Source organism: Lissotriton helveticus, chromosome 2_1 (genome assembly GCF_964261635.1).
Source record: "Lissotriton helveticus chromosome 2_1, aLisHel1.1, whole genome shotgun sequence".
NCBI lineage: Eukaryota > Metazoa > Chordata > Amphibia > Caudata > Salamandridae > Lissotriton > Lissotriton helveticus.
Genome location: NC_136059.1, coordinates 1,438,359,289 through 1,438,385,871, shown reverse-complemented (window position 1 = coordinate 1,438,385,871; position 26,583 = coordinate 1,438,359,289). Strand labels below are relative to the sequence as shown.

The 26,583-nt window shown below is 46.6% G+C and overlaps 1 protein-coding gene across 2 annotated transcripts in view; it reads right to left on the bottom strand.

The window, feature by feature from the left end:
* The window catches only part of TRABD2A (TraB domain containing 2A), a 1,184,208-nt gene that overhangs the window by 25,101 nt on the left and 1,132,524 nt on the right, over positions 1-26,583 (bottom strand). Inside the window, exon 7 of one of the 2 annotated variants that reach the window (XM_078677533.1) lies at positions 640-1,141. The exons of the other annotated variant lie outside the window; for it this stretch is intronic. Coding sequence (XP_078533659.1) covers positions 961-1,141 — 181 coding nt within the window. The 3' untranslated portion in view covers positions 640-960. Of the gene's footprint in view, positions 1-639; positions 1,142-26,583 lie in introns of those variants that run through there. 2 annotated transcript variants of the gene reach the window in all.

The window sequence follows — 26,583 nt, the reverse complement described above, 5'->3', positions numbered from 1 at the left end:
CATAACACATTTAAGGCAGCAGCTGAAGCGAGTGGCAAACTACGTTTGAAAAGTTTGTGAAGATTTGTCAAACAGCGCTAAAGTCATTAGCAAAACAAAAAATACTTTGTGTATGGAAACTAGATCCAAACTATAACTACCTACTAGCGACCGCCAGTAGGTAACAAGGGTTGGGGTGGTTAACAAGATCTTCCTCTTCAAGGGTTCCCAGTGAGACAGAGGGTGCATTTTAAGTCCCTCTGTCTGGTTTTTAACGCTCTCCACGGGCTGGGCCCTGCTCGTTTACAAAGGAAGTTCTCGTGGCATGCGCCGGCATGTAACCTACGCTCCTCCTCTGCCAGGTTGGTGACCATACCTAGGTTTAGGAGATCTAGAGCAGGAGGTAGATCGCTCGGCGTGGCCGCGGTGAAACTCTGGAATTCCCTCCCGGCTGAACTTAGGCATGTCCTCGACCTTCTTGCATTCAGGAGGCACTTGAAAACATGGCTTTTTGCAAACCCTTAGCTCTCTATTAGATGGCCCCCTTCCAATATGAGCTGTTAGCGCCAGGATGCCTTTTTTAGGTGATTGTGCGCTTTAGAAGGGAAGTAAATAAATATATACACACATACACACGTTTATTTATATTTTTTAGAAAATGTAATTTTAATCAATATTCATACTCCTAAATAACACCTATGTTACAACAAAGTTTTACATTTCCCAAGAAGATTATGGGATAACATGAAAAATGTCTTCTGCAAGAAAAGAATACAATATATGGCTTTCTTCAGGTTGTCTTCTCTTGTAATGAGCCTCTCAAGCTGGACAAGAGTATGTACAATCAAGATTGAGAGGAAAAGTCATGGGCCATATGATGAAGTCGGTGCACGGCTTTGAAAGTGTCCTATTTTGTATTTCAGTATCTCTTTGTCATTGTTCCTTTGAGGTTGTAGTAGAAGTTTGATTGACTACTAATTTCTATTGCAGTATTAGTGTAGTCTGAAGTACCAAAGTCAATAACACAATAAAGATATGCTGAGGTCCCACTGGGGAATTGCTCCCGGATGTCTCAGCAGTACGAAGTTGTCCGTGCCCTCCAGGCACTGGCTCCACAGTTATATATCCATTTATGATGCGAATCCGCGGAGGAAGAAAAGTACTGCAAAAAAGCATAGAAAACTTCTTCACAAACAAGCAACAGAAAGCATATTTTTATTCAAACAAGCAATAGAAAGCATATTTTTTGTATCACTACAAATTACAGATTTGCAGTTCCACATTTGTTAACTTTACCTGGTACCAGATATTAATTGTACAGTCGTAAACATGTTTAGAAAAAATACAATAAACAAAGAAACTAATCTAATGACTGCAAATTTAAACGTATTATTCCAATTTATTAGTGTGGTTACACAAAACATAGTTGAAAAGTAGAAAGGCATATAACTATACAGACAAGTTGGACTGGTCACAAAACAATAAAGGGAACAGGCGAAATGCCCTGATAGTGAAAACGTTCTCCACACATTTTTATTTCGAAAAATAACAAACTCCTAACAAGCAAAAAAAATTGAACAAAAATAAGGAAATCATTGTTTTTTGTGTTGGTTTCTATTTCGACTTCATCACAGATTTGTCTCGACTTGTATGTGTTTACCCGAGGCGGAGGTAGGGGTGTTTGAGAAGATTGTTTCTGTTTTGTTTTTGCAGCATGTCGATGCGCAGAGCCTCTCCAAGGAGAGGGCCGAACAGGTGTGATGTCTGTGGAGTCCCTTACTGGGCGTGCTGGAGGGGCCAGCTCAGACTGACGGGAGGTGTGTGGACATCGTGGAGTAATGGCAGGACATGTACATATGCTCACTCGGAATGTGCAACCCTTAACCCTTTAGTTACGGGCTACAGAGTACACACCTTTCTGAAATGTATGCGGGTGCATATAGTGATGCTCCAAGAAACACACCTGATGGATGGGGAGGTGCATAAAGTACTAAAAAAATGGAGGGGCCAGTTTTTCTCCTCGACTTTTTCTAGTTATGCCAGGGGGTTTTCGATATGGATGGCCCCTCAGGTTTTGTTCCACCCCCCTCTGGGATTTTGGCTGACATTGAGGGCAGATATTCCTGGTTCATGGGTTGTTGAATGGAGTGGAGATGTATTTTTCGAATGTGTATGCGCCAAATGTGGATGATGCTGAATTTTTGGGCATGCTCAATGGGTCCAAGCCACATATGAAAGCGGGCCAAGGAGTCGATGGTTCAGTTGGGCTGCATGGATATCTTTTGGGATCTCCACCCACGTGTAAAGGAGTTCTCTTGTTTCATCCCGGCCCACAAAGCGCCACCAATGTCTCAGGGACCCAGAATGGTGCAATTCCTGTCCATGCACAATTATTGCTGGAATTCGGGGTAGGATGACACCACCCCAGGGTCCCCTTATGGGACTTTACCTTGAGGCACTCTACAGAGAATGGATCCAGTCGATCCTGCAGAGGTATTTTGACACCACCTGGAATTTTAGCCAACTAAGAGGCATGAATTGGGATACTTCGGAAGGTGGTTGTGAGGGGTTAAACACTTCCCCAGATTTTCCCATCTGCTCTGTGATAAGATATCTGACTTCTTTCAAACTAAAATCACAGATATTTACTCCTCGTTGGAAGCTTTTAACTCCAATGTGGGGTCACTTGCTCATTCTACCCCCCTCCAAGTGGGTTCTTGCTCACGGAGGATACTCGCAGGCTTCTCACCTTTCCCAGTATGCTGCCAGAGGTGACTGACCGGCTTCTAGAACAAGTTAAATCTCGCTCACCGTTGGATCCTTGCCCCCTCAAGGTGCTACAAATCGTCCGCGAGGTTATTATCCCCCACCTTACTGCTGTTCTGAATGTTGCCATCTCAGAGGGACAGTATCCCACCATGTGGAAGACGGCAGTGGTGAAGCCATTTCTGAAGAAGCCCTCTCTTGACTTGATAGAATTGAAGAATTATCGGCCGATCTCTTTACTTATGGCTCCAGCGAAGATTCTGGAAACAGATCTAAACTCCCATCTCAGTGCTTATCTTAAGGATCACCTATTACTCGAAGGCTTACAACATGGATTTAGAAGTCACCATAGCACGGAAACAGCATTAACCACTGTATTCAACAATATCTGTATTCAAGTGGATACTGGTCATACCACCTTGCTTGTTCTACTTGACCTTACAGCTGCCTTTAATACCTTGTCTCCTCTGAGGCTGGTTGAACGCCTCAGAGAGATAGGGATCAGGGGCTCGGCTCTGGGACTTCTTACCTCCTTTCTCAGTGAAAGGGCACAGACTGTGAAATTCGGCCAATTTTCCTCGGCCTCCAAACCATTGTCATGTGGTGCTCCTCAGGGCTCCACCCTGAGCCCAACACTTTTTAACATCTATGTTGCCCCACTGGCTAAGGTTGTGAGATCCTTTGGGTTAGAGGTGCTGTCCTAAGCGGACAACACCCAAATAATGGTATCCATTTCTCATAGCATTAGGGACTCTGCACTTAATTTTAGGAATTGTATGCAGGCAGTCTCCTTCTGGATGGTGCAAAACTTTATGAAACTGAATGGAGAGAATAATGTGGTCCTGATTCTCGGCAGTAAATTGGAGATTTGGTCCGGTGACTGGTGGCCGGACATTCTTGGTGTCTGTCCCTGTCCGGTATCCCATGGGAAAAATCTAGGCGTCATTGTGGAAAACTCACTTTCCCTTAGTCTTCAGGTCAGCAGGACAGTGTCTTACTGGTGACCATTAAACTCAAATAAGACCCGTTTTTAGATTTTTATTGATCCAGCCAGACCCAAGAATAAAGGGAAACCTGGGGTCAGACAGAGGTATTTTAATCGTTAAGCCCCATTGTCTTCATCTATCTGGTGAGCTCTCAACATTGAGGTTGAGCCCACCTCGACTTTTATTGTTTAAATCTTTTTATTGGTTTTAAAGACAAGTAGGACAACACAAAGCATGACCCCCAGCTCTCAAACTCATCTTCGTACAGACAACAAGTGTCCCAGGTAGCTATGGTATTGTAAAGTCTGCATGGAGTGGGTCCGAGAAGGCCGATGTAGACGGCGCTACAAGAAGCAAACAACTAAGAAACCCCCAACAGTTCCACCCCACTCCTCGTCCACCGATTGGGTACAAAAAAGGGGGGGGGGCAAGGAGGCTAAAGGAAAAAAGGAGGGAGAGGGGCGGATATTTCCAAGATTCATCGCGGTCTGCGAGACCCTCGGGCGGAACTCGTCTGCGGTAGTGGTGTATCTGCTAAGCGCAAGAGTCGGAGATATCTGGGACATATCAATTCTCTGAATTCTGTTGTGAGCAGCGCTAGGAAAGGACACCACAGTTCGGCGAACTCAGAGCTCCTTCCCACTAGTGAGAGACATCTTTCCCATCCCCAACACCATCCAGAGTCTCTGCAACCATCCGGAATGTGGCGGCGGCTGGGGGGATCGCCAGTGTGACAGTATGTTCCGGGTAGCCGCTCCCTGGGTGATAGCAATCAGGCGCCCCTTTTGTGACTTAGCCGGGTACATGAGCAGATTGGGTAAGCCCAGAAGGATATAGGCCGGGAAGCGTAGAAGTTGTGTGTCCAGGTGCGAGTCTACTTCATCTAAAATGTGGGACCAGTACTTTTGAACTCGAGGGCAACCCCTTAAAAGGTGTTCCAGTGTACCCACCTCCCCACACTCCCTCCAACACAGGGCGCTCTGGCGGGGTCAAACTGATGGAGGCGCTCTGGGGTGTAGTACCAGTAGGTCACTACTTTAGTCAGTGTCTTGGTAAGACCTGCGTGATACGCCGAGTGCCTAGCCCTGTAATAAATACTATCCCATTCCCTGTGAGTGAGAGTGCAGCCCAGGTCTCTCTCCCGGCGCACTCGCCCTGCATTATATGTGTGTACAGTGGTGAGTAATAGATGCTTGTAGAGATCCAAGATGAGTTTCTTGTCCTCCGTGCGGGTGACGAGCCACTTCTCATACGCAGTTAGGGAACGCTGAGCCCCAGGTCTGACTTGTGGTTGAAGAGCCTAGTGTCTTAGTTGTAGATAGGGCAATCTCCCCGTCTCCGGAATGCCGTAATCTGTCCGGAGACGTGTAAATGGGATAATTCCTTCTAGGTTAAAGAAGTGACCAAACGCTCTGCAAAGGGTAGGGCGCCAGTGTGTGAAAGCCTTGGCAATGGTACCGGGATGGAACTCTGGGTTATTAAATAATGGAGTGAACGGGGTGGGGTACGTCATCAGCCCATGAGTTATTGCAGTGCGATCCCATGCTTCCATTATGGTGCCCGTGATGTAAGAGGCATATAGATTAGGTGGTCTGTGTGTTCTATTAAGAAAGGGGATTGGGTAGGGGCATGCCGGCGACTGCTTGGTCCTGAATTAGCCAATGTTTCCCAGATTCGAGACGGCTCCACTCTACTAAGTAGCAAAGCTGGGAGGCGTAAAAGTAAAGCTGAAGGTCAGGGACCCCAACACCTCCTTGTTCCGGAGGCAGGATTGCTATGGTGTGTTTGAACCTAGTCTGGCAGCCCTGCCAGATGAATTGCACCAAGTCTGATTGGGTTTGTTGGATCCAGCCCAGGGAGGCGCGCAGGGGGAGGGTCTGGAAAAGATAAAGAATCTGTGGAAGTATGGTCATCTTGGTGGCCGCTATCCTGCCCAGCCAGGACAGGGTATGATGTTTCCATCTATCAAGCTCTTGGCGGATATGGGTATGGAGCCTCCCATAATTGGCGGCTACGGTAGCGGGGATGGTAGCCCCCAGCTGTACTACAAAGTATGAAATGGTGGAAGTGGACCATTGTATCGGTGTGTTCCTCGCGGATGTGAGCCAGGGTATCTGGGGCTAGTGATATGTCAAGGGCAGTGGATTTCTCCATATTAATCTTGAACCCGGAGGCCAGAGTAAAGCTATGTAGTTCGACGAAGAGAGCCCTCAGGGTCTGAATCGGGTTAGAGAGAGAGAGCAGAACATCATCTGCGTAGAGACTGATGGTATGGGTGTCGCCTCCAAACGTAATCCCTGTAATTAGGGGATGCTGCCGGATTCTCCGCGCCAGTGGCTCCATATAGAGCGCGAAAAGGAGGGGAGAGAGGGGACACCCCTGCCTTGTTCCTCTGCTTATAGGGAATCGGGACGATGTCTGGCCGTTCACACGAACAGTCGCCTTAGGGAGGCGGTAACAGTTAAGTATTTGTGTGCGCAATTTGTCCCCCAGCCAAATGATAACAGGACTTGCTCCAGGTAGGGCCAGTGCACCCTGTCAAAGGCCTTTTCTACGTCAATTGCCAGGAGCATATACTCCCCTTGAGTGCGAGAAGCCTTCTCAATAAGGTGTAGGGCCCTTTTAGTGTTGTTGCTGGTCTGTCTCTGCGATATGAACCCTGCCTGGTCCGGTTCAATAAGCTGGGGCATGTATGGTGTTAGGCAAGTCGCTAAGATACTCGTATAGAGTTTTATATCAATATTTAGGAGAGAGATGGGCCTATAGGCGCTGCAAAGTGTCTTGTCTTTCCCAGGTTTAGGAATTACTACGACAGAGGCCTCCAACATATCATCGGGGATAGCCCCCGTTTGTGCAAAGGTATTAAAAAGGTCCCGTAAGAGGGGTGTAAGCTGACCACAGAAGGTTTTATAAAAGGCTGCTGAGTAGCCATTGGGCCCCGGGGATTTACCAAGTGTGAGGCGGGAGATGGCCGCAATTACCTCGTCCGTCCCTATATCCCTATCCAGATGTTCTGCCTGTGCTTGAGAAAGTGAGGGTATCTGCGCTGTATCCAAGTAAGCAAGCCTGTGGGAAGCGTCTAGAGAGTCGCTCGAGTATAGATCCGCATAAAAGTCTTGAAAGACTTCCGCTATGTCTGCGTCTTCCAATTGAAGCTCGCCCCTGGGGTCTCGAATGGCCTGTACGCCCTGACGTTGTTGCGCCTCCTGCAGTTTATGAACCAAAAGGCGGCCACACCTGTTACCCTCTGTGTAATAAGAATGGCGGAGACGAAGAGCCAAGTATTCAGCCTTGTCTTGGTCCAGTGCTGCCAATTGTTTCCTTTCTATACAAAGCTGGCGCCAGGCCCGAGCGGCTCCTGTGCGATGGTGCATTTGCTCTAATTCCGCCACCCGCTGGGTTAGTTCCGCCGTTTTTTGCTGAGTTCTACATTATTGGCCGCAGAAATGTCGATGAATTCCCCTCGCAGGAGAGCTTTGAGGGCAGACCACTGCGTCGCCAAAGATGTGTCTGGATTAGCATTGAGGGCCAAGTAATTTGCAATGGCAGTCTTAATTTGATTGACCCAAGACTTGTGATATAGTAGTGTATCGCGTAAGCGCCAGTGTCTCTGCAGCTGTCGGACGTGTGGGAAGTGAAAGGTAGCAACAACCGGAGAGTGATCAGAGAGGGATGCGGTGAGGATCTCAGTGTCTATCGCCAGCACCTGTAAGGGGGTGGAGCCAAGGAGATAGTCCAGTCTAGCATATGTTTTATGTGCCCCTGAGTAGTACGTATACGTCCGAGTATAAGGGTGAAAGTGGTGCCAAATGTCGAAGAGCCCTAGAACGCGGAGTCGATCTAGGTCGGTTTGAGAGAGAGCTCCAACTTGGGTTGTGCGCTGGCAAGAGCGGTCAGTGATGTTGTCGAAGACCATGAGTCCCCCCCTAGTAGCAAGTAACGTTCAGATTTAGCTGTCGCCTCTGTGAGTGCTGTATGAAGGAATCTCCCTTGGCCTTCGTTGGGAGCATAAATAGAACCCACTATGAGGGGAATCCCCGCCACCTGGAGCCGATATGTGAGTAAGTGGCCTTTAATCTCCGCCTCTCTCTGGAGGACCGTACCCTGGAAAGAGCGAGAAATAAGTATAGCAATCCCGGCTGATTTAGTAGAATTAGAAGAAAATAGTTGCATAGGGAATTCCCGGGACCTCAATCTGTGATGATCTTTGGGGACAAGGTGTGTCTCCTGCAGTAGGCAGATATCAGCCTGTGAATGTTCTAGACAGTGGAGAACCGCTCTGCGCTTAACCGTGTTGTTGAGCCCCCAGACATTGAGGGTGAGAATTTTAAGTGATGTCGGAGTCATGGGACATGTAGAGGGAGAGCAGGCTGGGATTAGGTCCGAAAGGGCCTCTCAGGAGCTCCTGGTTACAAAGGGGTGAACAAGGTCTAAAAGCGCTGCATTCTGATACCTGACAGGGGATGGAAGGTGGACGAGGGGGACAATACCCAAGGAAAAACCCTGCAAAACCCACCCCAAAGAAAAACCCCATCCTCCCTACCCCAAAAAACACCCTGATCGAAAACTGTTCGAGAATATGGTCCATCGTCCCAAGACGACTGGTGTAGCAACCAGTTGGGGTCCGTGGCGTGATCAATGGGATGGGGAGCTCACCCCGCGAGGGCCTCGGTCGCTGTTGCAAGTGCTTCCTGCTGGCTACGGGCAATTTCCAAAGCGAGCGGTCTTCGAGGGCACCGTCTTCTACTCTGACATTGCCATCCTGATGGAGAGATCCCTGGCCTTGATCCCGGCCCGTCGGGCTCTTCTTCCTCACTCTGTGGGGCCAACCCCAGCAGTCGGCATGCGTCTATTAAATGAAACGAAATGGATGCCCCCAGGAGTACGAGATCCCTTGCTGCCGCAGGTGGTCGGTCACTGGGCGGAACTGCTGTCGTCGCTGTAGTGTGATCAGTGCTAAGTCTTGATATAGGACCGGGGAATGACCTTGAAATGAGATAGGGTGGAGTGTCTGTGCTTTAGAAAGGATAGCCTCTTTGGTCTTGAAGTCTTGAACGCACACTAGGATGTCCGCCGGTGGTGCGTTGGGACCGCGGGGCGGACCCACTCTGTGTGCCCTGTCCAGGATGACATCAGTCTCGTAGGAGTCACCAAGTATATGCCGGAAGAGGCCAACTGTGAAGGTAAAGAGCTCTCGGGTGTCGTCCGTCAGCCTCACTCCCCGGATTCAGATGTTATGTCTTTGGGAGCGGTTTTCCAAGTCTTCCAAATGCATTTTCATGTCCACGTTTGGATCTTGCAACCGTATTACTTCCTGCTGAAGCGTTGTTAAGTCTGTGACTGTGGAAACCGCTCTTTTCTTCGAGTGCTGCCACCCGCTCCCCAATTCCATTGACACCCTGGCGTACCTCCTTGAGTTCCGTGGCGAATTCGGCTTTGACTGATTGTATATCCTCTCTGAGAGTGAGGAAGAGTGATTCTAAGAAGGCCTTCGTGATGGGTTCATCCCCGGTTGCCGCAGGGCGCTTCGCGGTCTCCGTTTCCGGCGTCATGTTGGCCGTCTCAGCGGAAGGCTGTCGGCGACCAAAGATGTCTTTCTGGGGTTTCGGTTTGTTGGACCTTGCTTTGGACATGCTAATTCAGCCCCCCGAGCACACAATGGAACAGTGTCAGAGAGTCCGGAGATTTCCAGGGGGGTGTAGGACCCTCAACCGGCGGCTGTCGTCACCATGGGAGGGTCAGTGCCAACAGAGATACAGGTGTGCGGGCCCTGCCTATCGCGGCGACCCTGACGTCCGGGGCCAGTGAAAGGGCGGCCCTCAGAGTTGGTATTGCATAGACTCTCCTGTCACTGATGGCCACAGGGAGAACTCTGAGTCCGCACGTGGAGACGAAGGCCAAGTACTCTTTTTGCAGTGAGGTGCAAGCTGGGGTGTTCCCACGGAGAGCCCTGAGACTGGGGTGTTGGGTCGCCCACCGAGCGTGCCAGTCCCTCGGCCTCCCAGTCGTCGCAGTCCAGCAGGCGAGTGACCAAGCCCCTGTCTGTTGATCTCCGGGTTGTAGGCTCGCTTCACTCCACAGGCCATAGAAGGTCTCCTTTAGTAATGTCGGGCCCGGGGCAGCCACTCTCAGGCCCAGAAGCTGGACGAGGTCTCAGTTGACCCCCCCCAGCGGTTACGGGGTGGATGGGGTGGTAGAAGGGGTCACCTCGGCTCGCTGAACTAGTGTGAGGGGATTGTGATAAGTGAAGGCCCGCCCCCGGGGTGCCGCGGCCTCAACTGCTGCTCCGCCGTGTAGTGCAGTGCTCTGCCGGGGGTTCCGCCCACCGTGGACCGGGGATCTGAGCGGCCCAGTCAGATGTGAGAAACCGGGCCGCAGCAGTACTCGACCCGTGCCCCGGGCCGAGCTTTTGTGCGGGCCTCTCCAGTCATCCCAACGTGACAGGCGAGTGATCAAACCCCAGATCGCCGTCCTCTAGGCCGCAGGGCCAACCCTTCTCCAGGCCCGAGAGGTTCTCTACGTTGTCACTGGCACCCTGGAGGGCCACCCCTAGGCCCGGAACCCGGACGTATTCCTCAGCTGCTCCTCTTAGTTGGCATGGCGTGGACGGGGTGTCAGAAGAGTCGGATCGGTGACTCGGCTCAGGGGGGGGGTAGTAACAGTTGCAGTCCGCCCCCGGTAACCACGGTCTCACCTGCTGCTTCGCTGTGTAGTGCTGGATTATGGCGGGTGCGACTACCGTGAGCCGGGGATCTGCGCCGCCCAGTCGGGTGGCGTAGACCGGGCCGCAGCATCCCTCAACCCGCGCCCCGGTCCCCGACCAGCCCGAGTGTCGCAGCCGGCTCCAGACGTCTATCTCGTGTCCCACCGGCCGCCGGACCGATATCGCTGTGGCCGGGAGGGGAGGTACTGGCCTCGACGATCCGCAATGCGGAGCACCGCGTTGTCAGGGCCTCTCAAGCTCGGAGAGGCCGTGGCCCCCTCCCGGCCGTACCTCGTTGCTGCTGGCAGCCGCTCTCTCCGCCGGGACACAGGGCACCTAATGGTTCCGTAGGGGCCCCCACCGCGTTATCAGCGAACCTCAGGCCATGAAATGCCCCAAAAGGGCTGTGCTGGTTCAGGAGGCGGCGGGCAGGAGCTCAGGAGAATGCGTCCTACCTCGTTGCCATCTGGGCCATGCCCCCACCCCGACTTTTAGGGGTCGCGGTGATCCGATGAAGAAGCATGACACCACCAGGTGTGTGAGGGTAATTAAAACAAAGGGTGCTCTTCCCCATACACATGGTTGGGATTAGCACAGCCTTTCACTAGAGAGGCTCCCCTCATATATATATATATATTTTTTTTTTCCTCTCCCTTTCTGTCCCTGCATGTGGGTACGGAAAACATCAATCACAAAGAAGGGGAGAGGGTCTAAAGATAAGTTCCACCACCCCACGAACCCCCAAAAATATATAGTATACACACCAAAAGGGGGTGGAGAACAACAGGCAAAGTGACGCCAAGACAAAACTCAAAAGCTGGGGGCGGAGCATGGGGGGGGGGAAACAGAAAAATACACACTACTCAAAATCAACAAATACAAACTACATATAAGTGACAAACAGTGATCACATAGATTAGTGTTGTCCGTTCGGACTGGGTAAGAGATAGAGATAATGTGCAGAATGAAAGGTGCTCGTTAAAACTGGCTCATGGGTACCCACCAGTACTTTATTCCAGGGTCCCACGGTCAGGATTAAAATTCAAAGTGAATGATTTATATGTGTTCAGGCAGGAAGTCAAGATCCATAAACACTGCTCCTTATACTGCGGTGGTCAACATGTTTCGACCGTAAATCCGTGCCCTCGATTAAGTGGGTCACACCGGTCTTTGTCAGGACAGTCTAACTGTCCCAGTCCTTGTATGCCTCTTACCTCAATGCAGTGATGGGTAGAGGGAACCACGTGGAGGGTACTTCCACAACCGTGGATCGTTATTACGAGTCTACTGATTCTTAAGGCTCGAAACGGCTTCAGCGGGTGAAGCTCCAAAGAACATAACTGTTCTGTAGGATAGCTCCAGCACCATTTGTGCCCGCCACACATAGACGCCATTTCGAGCCTTTCATTCTGCACATTAAGTCTATCACTTACCCAGTCCGGACGGACAACACTAATCTATGTGATCACTGTTTGTCACTTATATGTTGTTTGTATTTGTTGATTTTGAGTAGTGTGTATTTTTCTGTCCCCCCCCCCCTATGCTCTGCCCCCAGCGTGGCCACGCGGGGGCGTATTGTAAGCAGACCCGATGATGAAGCATGTCACGCACATTGTGTGTGAGTGAGGGCAGTTTTTTCAATTAATTTTGACTTTTGAGTTTAGTCTTGGCGTCACTTTGCCTGTTGTTCCCCACCCCGGTACGGAAAACATACCATCTATTCTGACCCCTGGTTGGTCCATTGGAGTATTTTTTTTCATTTTTTGTGTGATATATAGTCTAAAGTGAGGATATACTCAAGTTACATTTTCCTCTTGAACCCTCCAGACACTGGGAATGCCCCCGGTATCTTAATGTGTTATCGGATCTGGGGGACCCTCTCACAGATGACGAATGGTAGAGTGGCCTTGCCCAGTTGAAGGACACCGCTAGTGATGCACATTTTAAATGAATGCAGTTTTATTACTTACACCGGGCATATCTTCTGCTGCAGCGGTTGCATAGGATTTTCCCTGGTCGTGCAGATGAATATCCTACATGCAAGGTGTTCCAGGCACATTTTCTCCATATGACATGGAGTTGTCCACACTTAGAGGCTTGCTAGGTCAGAGTGCTGTGGACGCTCGGGGAGATCATGGGCTATAGACTTGGCAGAATGGTGTGTCATTGCCTACTCAGGCTTTTGCGCTCTTGAATACAGAAAGAAAAATGAGATGTTGATTTCTGCTGCTGGGGCTGGTGTTGGCAGGGAGATGCATAGCAATGCACTTGATAGCCTTAGCACCCCGACCATGGTGCAAATGGTTGTCAGATTTGATTGAACGGTTTGTAGCCAAGAAATATGAGCTGAAGAGAGTCCAGACATACGAGAACGCGGAGCAAGACCTGGAACTTTGAAGTGAGATGGTGAAGTGACTGGGTGAAGTGTCTGAGGTGCATGATGGTGTGGGACGCTCTTGTGAGGTGTGCATTGGTAATTTAGCTGTGCAGTTGGTCTGGTAGCTCCGACAGGATCCTCTGAGTCTTGATTCAAATGTTGATTCTTATTGGGGTGACAAGCTTCCTTTGTTTGGCGGCTATTGAGGCACCTCATGAGCATCATGTTTCGACAATCTGTCTTTGTATATATTTCTGCTGCTACTTTTTTTGTTGGTGGTTTGTGTATTGTTATGAAAAACATTAATAAAAACAAGTTTAAATAAAAAATTTGATTTGTCTCTACAAGTTAAAGAATCTGGGTGCATTTTTTTTGGTCACTTTCTTCAGTTTAAGAGAAGTTGGGCCTTGGGATTTGGACCAGACTTCAAATGTGTGGATGTGCATAAGTAATGGTTGTTGAGGATGAGGAGAGTAAAGACATCAGAACCGCCTTTACTTACGCACTGTTACCTGTAATGTGCGCACCCGCGCACCTATGTCTCCAGAGCGCGCAGTGCAATATGAGCAGCGAGCACATGCAGTTAAGGACAGTTCGCGCCGCCGCTTTTAAAATGCGGCAGCGTGAGAGGTGGAGGGAGACCACCCGAAGTTCATCAGCAAGTGGCTCCTCTGCATTTCTTTTGTTTAGAAGGGCTCGGGTGTGGGGCAGATTGCATGCTTTTTGAAAGTAATCATGTTAATCACAGCGCCCGTGTGAGCTGCAATTAACATGAATACTTTCACAAAGGCACACAATCTGCCCCGCAGCTGGGAGCTATTAACAAATGAAAGGCAGCAAGTCTACAAACATGAAGTGTGCTTGTAGGTGTTTCTAAACGCACAGTCCTGTCTGTAGACTTGCTGCATTTCTTTTGATAATATGAGGCATCATCATCGTGGTGATTCGCGGGCCACAGGCGCAAAGACTGTGTATACAGCTGAAATGCCCTGCTCTGAAGCCAGTCTTGCATATCTGCTGAAATTTGAAACTGCAGAGGTTTTTAGGGTGTAAATGGGCTTTACCTCTGACTGCTCCAGCAGCAAATGCAGCCTGGGTCTCACAACAAAACAAATACAGGGGAAAATATTCAATAGCTATGTTGTTCATCTCTTCTTTTAGCTATGTACAAAAAACACACACCTAAATGAAAGATGATGACTCACACAAGTTGAAGACATTTAGGGAAAATACATTATTCTATGTTAACATTATGAAACTTCAATTGGTTAAGGAAATAACTGCAAATGTTTTGTGTGTAATTAGAGAGAAACAGAATGTTGTCCTGGTTGGCACAGTGGGGGATAGTGGCTTCTGTGTTATAATGCTAGATGTCCCAACCTCCAACTAAACCCACTCTAAATATATATACACATTGTTTTGAAATTGAATTGTACTATATGCAATATAAGATAGACTGCCTCAAAATATGCAGATAATTAGTGGCTATTTAAAGGAAGTGTTAACTTTCTTCTATGTCAGGGGTTTTGGAGCAGTTTCAAGATATTTTTAGAACTTCTCATTGCTGAAACAGGTGTAGTCAGTCAGTCAGTCAATTACTTTTATTCGATTAAAAAAAATCATAAAAAGACACAGGATACATTTCAGAATTACACATGTAAAAGATTAAATGATCACTGGAAGGATATTTACATAATATATATACGTAATAATTCATCGATCATAACATCAAGGTAATGTAAAGTGGCCTGTGCGTAAACAATTTATATATACACTCAAAAAGATTAGATTAAAAAATACATTTAAAAACATATGAGACATCAATATATCTATATGCATATAGAGGTTACATTCAAGAAATTTCGTTTATAATCAATCCATTATTACTTTTACTGCGCTTCTTATTAAGGCGTACTCCTGCTGCTAAAAAATTTGCAACATGAAAAGTGACATGTGCATTGTGCAAAAGTTGCAGGAATAGAAGTGCAGGCCTCACTTGTAAAAAACGGGCCTCTCTAAGGATGGGGACAAGATATTTCCTCCTGATTTTATCATAATGTTCGCAGAACATGATAAAATGTAAAGTGTCCTGTGGTGAAAAATTGTCACAGTCACAAGGTTTGTTGTTATCAGGGGTATCCCATCTATAAACAGGTGTAATTTGTGATATTTATCTGTTTTCATGCACTTAATTGCTTGGTTTTACTCCAAAGTGTCACTCTTGGCAGTTCAATGTGACTCATAAGCGCACATAAACCACAGAAATCTCACACATATGCAATCTGAAAACTTTCCATCTATGTTTACATGTTTCCTCATCTTCATTTTTTGATGATGCTCGCGAGAAAGTGCCACTCATAGTCATTGAATGTCATTCATAATTACACTGAAGTTATGAAAATGTCATACATAAGCAATCTGAAACCTTGGCAGCTATGTAATAAAGCGGGGTCGATTGTGTGCCATGCTCTATTAACAAATAAAATGCAGCAAGTTTACAAGCATGACGAGTGCTTTTAGAAACACCTGAAAGCACACGTCAGGCTTGTAGATTTCAGTGACGTTGTGAAGGCATGGCCATGGGAGGGGTGGTGAGACACCCTTAAACATACCCAGGAAATCACCGGCATTCATCCCGCCTTCACATAAATGTTGAGTCAAACCTTAGGGTTTTAAGACCGTAAACTGACAAGGGTGCCTTCAGATAAGCAAGAAACAAAGGCCTCTTACAGTCGCAGTTTGGTAGCAAAAGGAAGCCATACTTGGGTGAGGTGGGTCTCTCAAGGTCCTGTGCTCAGTGCAATGCACCTGCTGCTCTATCGACAGCTACACCCTGCATTCAGTTTGGGGGATATTTTCTCAATGCCAACCCACATTTCCTCACAATACCTAAAATGATATTGTTCTCTGTATTAAAAACATTGCTGCTTTCTAAATTATTTTGAATGTGCTGCATTATAACTACACTTACGACCATCTCACGCTTGACAATAGAATGTTCTATGGAGTAGTTTAAAATGTAGGGGATAATTGCTTCACCCAACATGGACAGAAGGATCACATGTTCAGCTCTCTCTACTGTTAACCTCCTAGATCTACATGTATTGTATAAAAACTGTGCAACATAACTTATACCTCTCAACATACCCAGGCCATGCATGACCATAAAGTACTGGGGCTCCTCTACTAGGGTGGGCTCGAACTCAAACATTCCCATTAATGCGAAGTTGAGTTCTGCTGGCTGAGCCACTAGATAGTACCATTCAGCCAGGATTTTAGAATATCTACAATGAAAACATCTGAGAAAAATGCACCTGGCTGCCCGTGCCTCAGAGGATCCTCTTTAAATCTCTATGTACTGTTTTTAAAGCAGTACACGGTCAGGGTCCTAAACCATTACAAAACAAGTTCCAATGGTATGAGCCCACACGGGCCCTCCGCTCCTCATCCACTAACCTTGTCAGAATACCTAGGATCAGGAAAGCAACCCAGGGTGGCAGAGCCTTTAGCATAGCAGCAGCCCACCTCTGGAATAACCTTCCAATCGCGATCGGGAAAACCAGAGAACTGTTGCCTTTCCGCAAAAAGGTCAAGACCTGGCTCTTCCCTTAAGTATAAATACCCCAGGAGCAACAGTATCATTCCTCCATCCTTGCCCCCTATGCTGATCACTTCTTAGTTGCACCTCTTCTAAAGCGCCAGGATGCCCGTAGGGTTGCAGCGCGCTCTACAAATGATATAAATAAAATAAAATAAATAAATAAATTTCATTGGCAATAATTTGCATATTTGATAGCTATCTCAAAGTTGGATTGTGCGTAACTAACTATTCGCTGGATCAAGAAAACCAGGCAGTGCTTAAGTTAATTTGTAAAAAAAAAAAGCCAGGTCTTTTGTCAGGAGGCCACTGCAGCTTGCACCACACATTGCCCCTACCATGCTGCCAATTATAGTAACAACACAACTACTAACCATCTCACTCCTCCTACAAGTGTGTCAATTCGGACTATTGCAGGCCCCCAAAGCTATAAGAATGGCTTGGGTAGCAGGTAATAATAGTTTACAACGTATATTGAATTAATAATTAACTGTTGTTGTGGTCAACTCTAAATTAGCCAGACACTGCCTCCTTGTGGCATACTGTCACAAGCACTGGTGTTGACAAGTAAGTGCTAGTGCCAACACTGAAAACCACCAGCTCCAATTAAGCACTGAACCCAGTGCTAATAAGATGGCAAGCTATCTTTTTCGAGACTCTCCGCTTGGACACGCGGACAAGCGCCACATTGTCAGGGATCCAATATGGCTGCCTGCTTTCGAGGAGACCGCAAGGAATTTATTGTGCCCAACAAACCACTAAGGAGAGCTTTGGCAAAAACCACAACAGCATGCAAATAAATAAACACAGAAGCACAGATGGTCCCATAATCTATGAGAATGTTACTGTTTCACTTGGATCCCTCCTCCTTGCATGTGGATATACACCTTTGTTTGAAATATCGTTAAACTCTCATATGTGTTGTATAATATGTCACATTTTCTTTACTTTTCAGCGGACCCTACTGCGGAGGGTGGCGGATGCACAGAAAAGTAGGTATTTTTTAAAATAAAAAGGTAAACACTTTATTTTTCAAATAGAGAGAAATCACATTGCATTGCACATAATCACTTTACAATCAAAACAATTTGTGCCTGACATTTTCAGTATAATAGTGGTTATGATGCCAACCAGTACAGTGGTGACGTATAGTATAGCCTGTTCCCAACACGTCCCCTCCCGCCCCCTCCCACAGTACCAATACAAGTCGAACTACTTAAGGCAATCAATGCATTGCTAATAATTCTGAGCCACTGCTTCTCCCCGTGGTCCTTCTGTGCTGTGCAGAGCGACCGTGTGACCAGAATGTTCCCTTCAGCCCACACCCTCCGGCACTATGCCGTTGTCTGCCTGTACGCTGGAAGCCTGCTTGACGGAGTCTAGATGTGCCCTTAGCGGCACCTGTATGTCTTTGGGACGTGATGTTGGTGTCATAAGACTGGCATATATCTCTGCGTTGGTTTGCAGTACAACAGGATTCCCAGCCAATCTTGTAGTTTGGGGGCCGTTTGCCTGCCCCAGTGAATGGCGACTTCCCTTTTAGCCAGCAGTAGCCCCAATGACACTAATCTCCGTACATTTTTGGGAATCTGAACTGAAGAGAAGGGAAGCAAGTGGAAGCCCAATTATTTTCCCTAGTGTCTCATGTATCGCTACCCAGTAGGTCTGCAAGTGAGGACAGGACCACGCCAGATGCAGAAAGTCAGCGTGTGGGGAAGCGCATTTTGAGCAATTGTGAGGTCTAGCAGCATCTATCTTATGCGCCATGGCTGGTGTAAAGTAGGCGCGGGGGAAGAATTTGAAATGTAGCAGCTTATGGCGGCTGTTAAGTGAAATGTCCTTGGTGGCCTCACAACATTTTGCCCATTGCTCATCTGATATAGACCCACCCGTATCCGCCTCCCAGTCTTCTCTGATTTTTGAGTTGTCCACAGGGAGCATTTGGGTGCAGGCTTTGTACATTTTAGAAATGAGGTATGCGCCACTAGAGGTATCTAATACCAAAGTGAGTGGGGTAAACAAGTCCGGTTCTATTGAGTATGTGGGGATCGCCGCACGTAGCGCAGATTTCACTCGGCTCATAAGGAAGCGGGTCATGAAGCTACAGTCAGTGAACCTGGCGTCCTCGTCTATGGAAAAAACATGACCCCCCGGGAAGAGATCGCCCATCTTCACAATGTCTAATGTCGCCAGTGTACGCTGTACTATTCCTTCTCCAGTGATTGGGAACCATCTGGCATTGGGTAATGGTTGGGCGGAGGAGTATAGAAGTGTAGCACCTGTGCGCCTTCTCAACTTGTCCCATGCCCAGGCGGTCGTGGATACTGTCTGGATGTCTCTGTCCCATCGGAAACCCCCAGGTAGTACCTTGCGCAAATTGTTTGGGAGAACCAGGTCTGCCTCTGGCCTTAGGAACGGGATGTGTGTGTTAGGGTGAAACCAAGCATACACGTAGCGGCACTGCGCTACCAAGTAGTACAATTGGAAGTCCGGGACGTTGAAACCACCTCTGTCATACGGCAAGGTCAGTATGGACCAACGGACGCGAGGCCGTTTTCCGCCCCAGACCAGGCGGGTCATGAGTGTTTTCAGAGTGTGAAAGCAGCCGTCCGATAGGGGTATTGGAATATTATTAAAGAGATATAAAAATTTGGGAAGAACCACCATTTTTAATATGGCCACCCTGCCCGCCAGTGACAAGGGCAATCTCAGCCATCTGTCAACCTGCTCTTCTAGCTTTTGGAAAGTCTGTCCATAATTTAAGCATATGATTTAAGTGGTGTCCAGGTGGATATGTATACCAAGATATTTCACCAAATCCTTGCACCATTCAAGAGGGAATTCACAATCCCATTTGAATGTGCTCTCTGTTAGCAGGAATATGATGGATTTATGCCAGATGATACCCAGCCCCGAGAATCTACAGAAACTGATAATTTCATGGATCAGGGGTGGCAGGTTGAGGTGTGGCTCCCGGACATACAGGATGGTATCGTCCGCATACAGGGAAGCTAGGAGCGGGCCTATTTTGAACTGCAGCCCCCTATGTAGGTGGCGCTCTTGGATTTTTTAATTTATTTTATTTGGAGAGTTTTGTATAGCGCGAACAAGACCCTTGCGGGTATCAAAGCGCTTTCCAAGGCACAAAAAGGTGATTTGACAAATACATACGAATATAATGACTTAAGCAAATACATTCCTGGTAAAAGTTAGCGACTAGCACATATCAACAAGTATACATTTAAAAAAAGTACTGGTGAATCTAGCTAAGAGGATCGCTTTCACTTCTTTTTTGAAGAAAGCAGCAGACGGAATCAGTCTAGTATCTGTGGGTAAGGCGTTCCAAATCTTGGGGGCCATTCCTGAGGAGGTACGATTGTAGGTTTTTTTCTTGGAGAAACGAGTAGAAGAATATCAGAGCTCCTAGTTGTTCTGCTACCATCCGATAGTACTAGTTTCTCCGCTAGGTATCTTGGTGTTTTTTGGTGCAATGCCTTATGAGTCATACAGGTGATTTTCAGATGGATTCTGGCCTCAAAAGGTAACCAGTTGAGGGCACGAAGGTCGGGGGAAATATGGCGATTTCTTCTGTAGCCTGTGGTGAGTCTAGCGGCTGTATTGATTGAGTTTCTTAGTGGAGCGGTTGTTGATCTGGGAAGGCCTAAGAGAGCGACACTTCCATAATCCACTCTGGGAATTACTAGGGCTTGGACTGCCTGTTTAAAGTCCTTCGCGGGTATGAATGGTTTCAGTTTTCTCAGGGTGTTCATCTGAAAATTGGCTCCTTTAGTTGCAGCGCTGAAGTGTTTCTGCATGTGTAGATTATTGTCCAGAGGTTGACCACCTAGTGCAGTTAGGTGCTGCATCTAATCCTGGATCATGTTTGTTTGTTTGGGGGGAACAATGAGGAGGAATTCTGTTTTTAGTGTGTTAAGTTTTAGATGGTTGTTTGACAGCCAAATCTGTGTTTTTTGGAGCGTTGAGGTAAGGAACTTGGGGGCACATGCATCAAAGGAAATTGCATTCGCAAATGGTGCGAATCGCAAAATTCGGCCGTTTGCGAATGCAATTCCCATTTTTGGGATGCATTAACATTTTTGTAATTTTCGCAATTTAAGAAATCTCAAAATGCCCTTGGGGCATGTGAGTATGCAAAATGAACTTCTAAGCAGATTTCAGGGGTGCAACAGGGTGTCCTTTGGACACCCCTCCACCCTTGAAATTGCATTCTTAATTTGCGAATTTCTAATGGTGAATTGCAAATTAAGAATGTCTTTCCATTCAGAGGCCCATAGGAATGGATGGGGAGGTATTCCTTAATTGTGATTCTCAATTAGAGAATCGCAGTTAAGGAATTTTAAGAAATCGCAATTTTTTTAGCAATTTCTTGATGCATTGCAGTTTGCAATTCCTTAATTGCGATTCCTTATTTTTCACAATTAAGGAATTGCAAAATGCAATATTGATGCATGTGCCAGATGATGTCTTCAAGAGAGTCAACCTTAATGTAGAGCAGTGTGTCGTCAGCGTGCATGTGATATTGGATGTTTGAGGAGCTGAGAAGCTCAGTGAGTGGTTCCATAAACAAATTGAAGAGTGTAGGGGAGAGGGAAGATCCCTGGGAAACTCCCAAAGAGACTGGGGTGGGGTTAGATAAGGATTGGTTAATCTTGAACCTCTGCGTTCTGTCTTGGAGGAAGGAAGCCAACCAGTTTAACACTGTTCCAGATAAACCAATTCTATGTTTTAAAAGTTCTAGTAGGTTGCTGTGTTTGACAGTATCGAAGGCTGAGGATAAGTCAAGTAGGATTCGCAAACAGGCTTTATTTTGATCCAGTATTTGTAGGGCGTCATCTATGTTGTGGGTCATGGCTGATTCCGTACTATGCCAAATCGAAAGCCTGATTGGAATTGATCTAGCAGATTGAAGTGGTCGATATGGTTACTGAGCTGTATGTGGACGCATTTTTCGAGCAATTTCGCCAGGGTCGAAATGTTGGAAATGGGGCTATAGTTGTTCAGGTCTGACGGGTTAGCTGAAACTTTCTTTAGAATGGGGGTTACCTGACCAGCTTTGAGGATGTCAGGGATGGTTCCTTGCAAAAGAGAGGCGTTTATAATCCTGGTCCATAGGGGCACTAGCTGTGGCATGAAGGTCTTTAAGTGGGTAGTTGGGAGAGGGTCAGTGAAATGGTTAGAGGGATTCAAAGCCATAAGTGTATTTGAGATAGCTTCATCACTGTAGAGGTTGAAGGTAGCCCTGGACGCGTTGTTCTTGAGGTCGAGCTTTGAAGAACAGTTAGGTGGGGTCACAGGTGTGGTCAGTGTGATAATAGAGTGTGTGTGGGTGTGAGGTAGTGGGTCGTTACGTAGGTCTATCTTCACATTCTCAGTCTTTGTGGTGAAAAAGGCGGCAAGCTCCTCGCAATTGGGGAGTGTTTCCTGACTGGCTTCGGGGTAGTGGGATACCCCCTTTGATTGAGTTTTGATTATTTCAAAAAGTTTTTGGGGGCGATTCTTAGCTTGGTTTAATTGTTTACATATGAAGTCAGCTTTTGAGCATCTAATATTTCTGTAGTATGAGTTTCTGGTGCTCATTAGTAGTTTGAGGTGGGCAGCGGATGGAGCGGATCTCGATTGTCTTTCAATTACTCTCAGCGATCTTTGGTCTTCATTTAGCCTACCATCGTACCAAGGGTTTAAATCTTTTGTGGTGACTCTTTTCAATTGTAGGGGTGCTATGTTGCCGAGTAACATTTTCATAGAATTAAAGTAATGATTGGTCAACTCCTGTACATTATCTAATCCTTCCAGCGGTGGCGAGAGGATGTGACTGGCGGTTGTGAGTGTGGAAGGATTGATGTCATCTAGATTCCTTCTCCAGATTTTTGTTCTCTTAGGTTGGATAGAGAGTAATTTTGATACTTCCTTGATATGGAAAGTGATTATGTGATGGTCGGACCAGTCGCAAGGAAGAATCGATTCAAGCTGAATAGAGCCTGCTTTGGAGATTACTAGATCAAGTGTTGAGCCCTTGTCGTGGGTGGGACTATCACAAATTTGGGACAGGTTGAGATCAGACATGAAAGCTTTGCGGCTATTGACCTCTGGGTCGTTTAGATCGTTCCAGTGGAGGTTAAAGCCCCCCAGGAAGATCTGGGTAATCTATTGACCGACATTTGTTGTTAAAATATCCATGATGTGCTCGATGAAGTTAAGGTTATTACCAGGAGGATGTTAAAAAGAAAGGAGTGAACACATTGCTAGAATGAGTAATGGGGGGGACAGGGATCAACCCTGTCTAGTCCCCCGATATAGTCGAAATGTTCAGGACAGAGTACCATTCAAGTGGAGTCATGCCGAGGGGCAACTGTATTGCAAGGAGACTGTGGCGATGAAGCCATAAGGCAGTCCCATGCGCTGCATCACTTCGACGAGGAAGGTCCACTCCAAGCAATCAAACGCTTTCTCTGCGTTAAGTAACACCGCCGCTGCCGGCACTTTTGGCCACTATAGGTGTGGAAGGGTATACTCAGACATGAGTCCCTTGCTCACTGCTCCATCAGGATTCAAGCAAGCCGGGCCGACAACGCCTGAAATGGCAGAAACCGGTCCCCGGAAGCTTGTCTCCTTTCTGGTGAAGAATTGGCTTGGTAGTGTGGTCTGCCCTGTTCCCATGATGCACTGGGCCAGGGACAGACTAATTTGCATATAGCCAGGTTCTGAGCTGGGATGGGGCAGTGAGCTAAATAACGGTGATGGATCAAGCCCTGATCTTTGGACTGGGTAAGAGTGGTCTGCTTAATTCAGACACTCTGTTCATCACCACCCCCTTTTCTGAATCGCTGCCGGCACTTCAGGCTGTATTCTGTGCAGCACAGCAAATTGTGTTCGGAGGTTTAGGGATGTCGAGCGTCTGGGGACGAAGCCATATTACACTGGGGAAATGATGTACTCCATCAGCTGTGAAAGCTTGTTTGCAAGCACTTTCGCCAAAATGTTATAGTCCAAATTCAATAGGGACAGCGGCCTATACGAGCTGAATTGCTTGTGGTCTTTGCCTGGTTTCGAAAGAAGTATTATCACAGCTTCACGCAGAAAAGTAGGTATTTAATGCACATAAGGGCTGCCTACTATAAATCTACAGACCTCGCTTTCTCGCAAGATCTGGGATTGTTTGGGTCTCACCTACCACACAGCTCAGTCGGTCTGATTGTAAAAAGACCTATGGTAAACTTGCAGTGGTCTTAGACGCTTCCCACTGCTTCCTATGGGTTGGCTTTATTTTCACTATCAGCTTGCTCATTATTAATTCCCTTGTGTGCACCTCCCTTCCTTTCCTGTTTTTCCTCCCATGGAACATAGCATCTTTACTTCCTTCAACCACTTACTTTTCGGGAACGGAATTTTTCCTTTTGGTTCAGCACTCCATGAGAGTGTATGTGTTTTCCATCTGTCTCCCTCGTGTACTTATCTTCCATATTCTGCTATGCTTCATGTTGCCATCTCTTGCCCATGTATTTCCTCCCCCTCTATGAGTTTCACGCATCTACATGTGCTACTCCACCACTTTGCTTCTACACTTCTGTACTTCTGCCACCAGTGATATCTTCCTCAGCCACTTCCCATTGCTTCCCCCCACCCCATGCTCCCCCAGGCTATCTCCTCCTCCCTTCCAACTTAAAGGAACTCTTGTGCTACTTCTATTCTATTTTTTTTAAATCTACTATTCCATCTGAGATCTGTAAACATAAAACATTTTGTAGGCATGCATGCGCAATGCAGAATACTCCTGCCTACAAAATAGCATGGCTGCATAATAGTAACTTCCATTTTTTAGCTTTCCATTCTGCTGCACAGCATCTTGATATTGATGAATAGCATAGCTAAAAGGCTTTGGCAAAGAGGCCGTAAAAACAAGATATATTTGGATTTGCCAATGCTTGTTACTATTTTGCTACTTTTGCTGCAAAGGTGTTCCAGGCATTTACTACACATTCTGAGCTACTCCTCAACAAATCCTAATCTGTAGAAATGCTTCCCCTTGTATATGATGGTCTCTTCAACTGTATTTATACAGTTGAGTATTTTACTGTATACCTCATCTTACTCCTCGCCTCCACAAAATATGTATCAATTTTATGTCTGAATGAGTCCTCCAAAAATTGAAGAAAACGTGAAAAGCAGTGCAGTGCGTTACGTCGTAATAGGAAAGTGAAACCATATTAGTTCACGTGGACACTAGGGAGCAAGTCAGAGTGTACCATGGAAGGAGAGAGAGTTAAGTGGGACAGAGTTTCTTCATAGTTGGACTCAAAGACAGAGGAGCTAGAAGGTCCTTATTGATGCCAGATGAAGTGATCATTGAAGAGAAAAGACTTTAGTTCCGTTCTGAACTTCAAGAGTGATGTGGTGAGCATGAAATCCAGAAGGGGTTTTCTTGGAGGTCCTGGTGCGTACACTGTCCCCAGTTTTCATTCTTGCATTTCTCGATCTGAAGTCTTCCAATGCCATGATTTTCAAGCAGGTGAATCAGTGGAGATGTTGTTACTGATTTGTAGGTTCAAGCCTTAAAGTTGATGTAGTCTTTGATGGACAGCATATGCAGATTCATGACTCTCGCTATGATGTGATATATATTGAACCCTGTGATGAGATGGGCGGTGGATGCAATGTCATGGAGCGAATGCGGAGTGATGAAAGCTGGTGAGAAGAACATTGCCCCCACCCAGGTGAGAGAGGATCAGGGCTTGTGCATTGCTTCTTACTCAGTTAGAGCTGTGACTGAGTTCTTTATTGTCTCTTAGGAATTGAAGAATATATCCAACCAACCACTGTTTCCTGTAAGGTGACCTTACACTGCTGCACACAGAGTAAAAAAAATAGGGTCTGGTTCCTGGCGCACACAGCCTTGACTGCAGCACACAGAGACCTTACACTGCCGCACACAGAGGAAAGAAATTAGAGGGAACATTGCTTACAGGTAGCAAGAATGGAAGATGAAGCATATATGTATTACTTCACTTGGTGATTTATAAGGCACGTCAGAACACTTGATGCTAAGGCTTGAGCATGGATGTTGATTAACAAAAATGCCAGAGGTAACAGAAGTGACATTACACATCCTTTGACCCTAATGACATCACAGGAAGTGACAGTTAACCATTGACACTGAATTTCCTTAGGAATTGAAGTCATATGACCTTAACCCTGATGCCATAAAGTACCATAACTCCATTCTTACTATAACACTTGGGAGGGTTCTCCCCCAAACATTTTTTGTAATTAAAGGGGATCAAATAGTGTATTTAAAAGCATCATTTTAACATGAATCTGCTAAAAAGTAATATGTTTTGAAAGGATACTCATTCATATTGAAGTCCTTTCATGGTATGCCAAGCCAATGAAACCTAACGCTCTGTTTTCACAATGTGCTAAGTGTGGCCTTATATGTCAAACATGGCCTCTATTGTGCCAGGGCTAGCATTTTATAATGCATGTTCCTTATGTGCCATGTGTGTGAACTTATGTCAAAAATAGCCAGTGTCAGAATTTTACAATGTATGCCACCCATATATTTTATGTCAAAGTTACATCTAGTATTTCATGGTCAATACTTTGTCATGGTTACCCCTCCCTATTTTCATATGCCATGATTTTCCTCTCTAATGTCAATAAATATCTCTAATCAACTCGCGCAACCGGTGACCCCATTCCAAAACAAATCTTCAAGCATGCCCGTAATTTTCCAGGGGTGACCAATATGACAAGAACTTCTGCTGGTATTCCAGTACCAGTATTTAATAACGGGTGACCGTTATACCAAGAATTAACTCCAGCATGCCAGTGCCAGTATTGTGTCACATATGTCTGTCATGCTAACAATTGCCTCCAGTATGCTAGCAGCAGTAATTTTCTAAGCCACAAATTACAACGGCAGACACTATGGAGGGCTTTTTCTCATGCTGCACAGCGCAACGTGGTATATGCACAACGCAAACCTCTAAGTCAAATTTATAAAGCCACGCAAAGCCACTTAGCATGAATTTGAATGACTTCACAAATATGGAGTCATGTAATGCAGCGCAAAACACTGCAGTGCCTTACTATGGGCAAGAAAGGCATTCTATGGGAGTTGCTGTAGTGTTCCCACGCAATGAAAAATTTCCTAGCT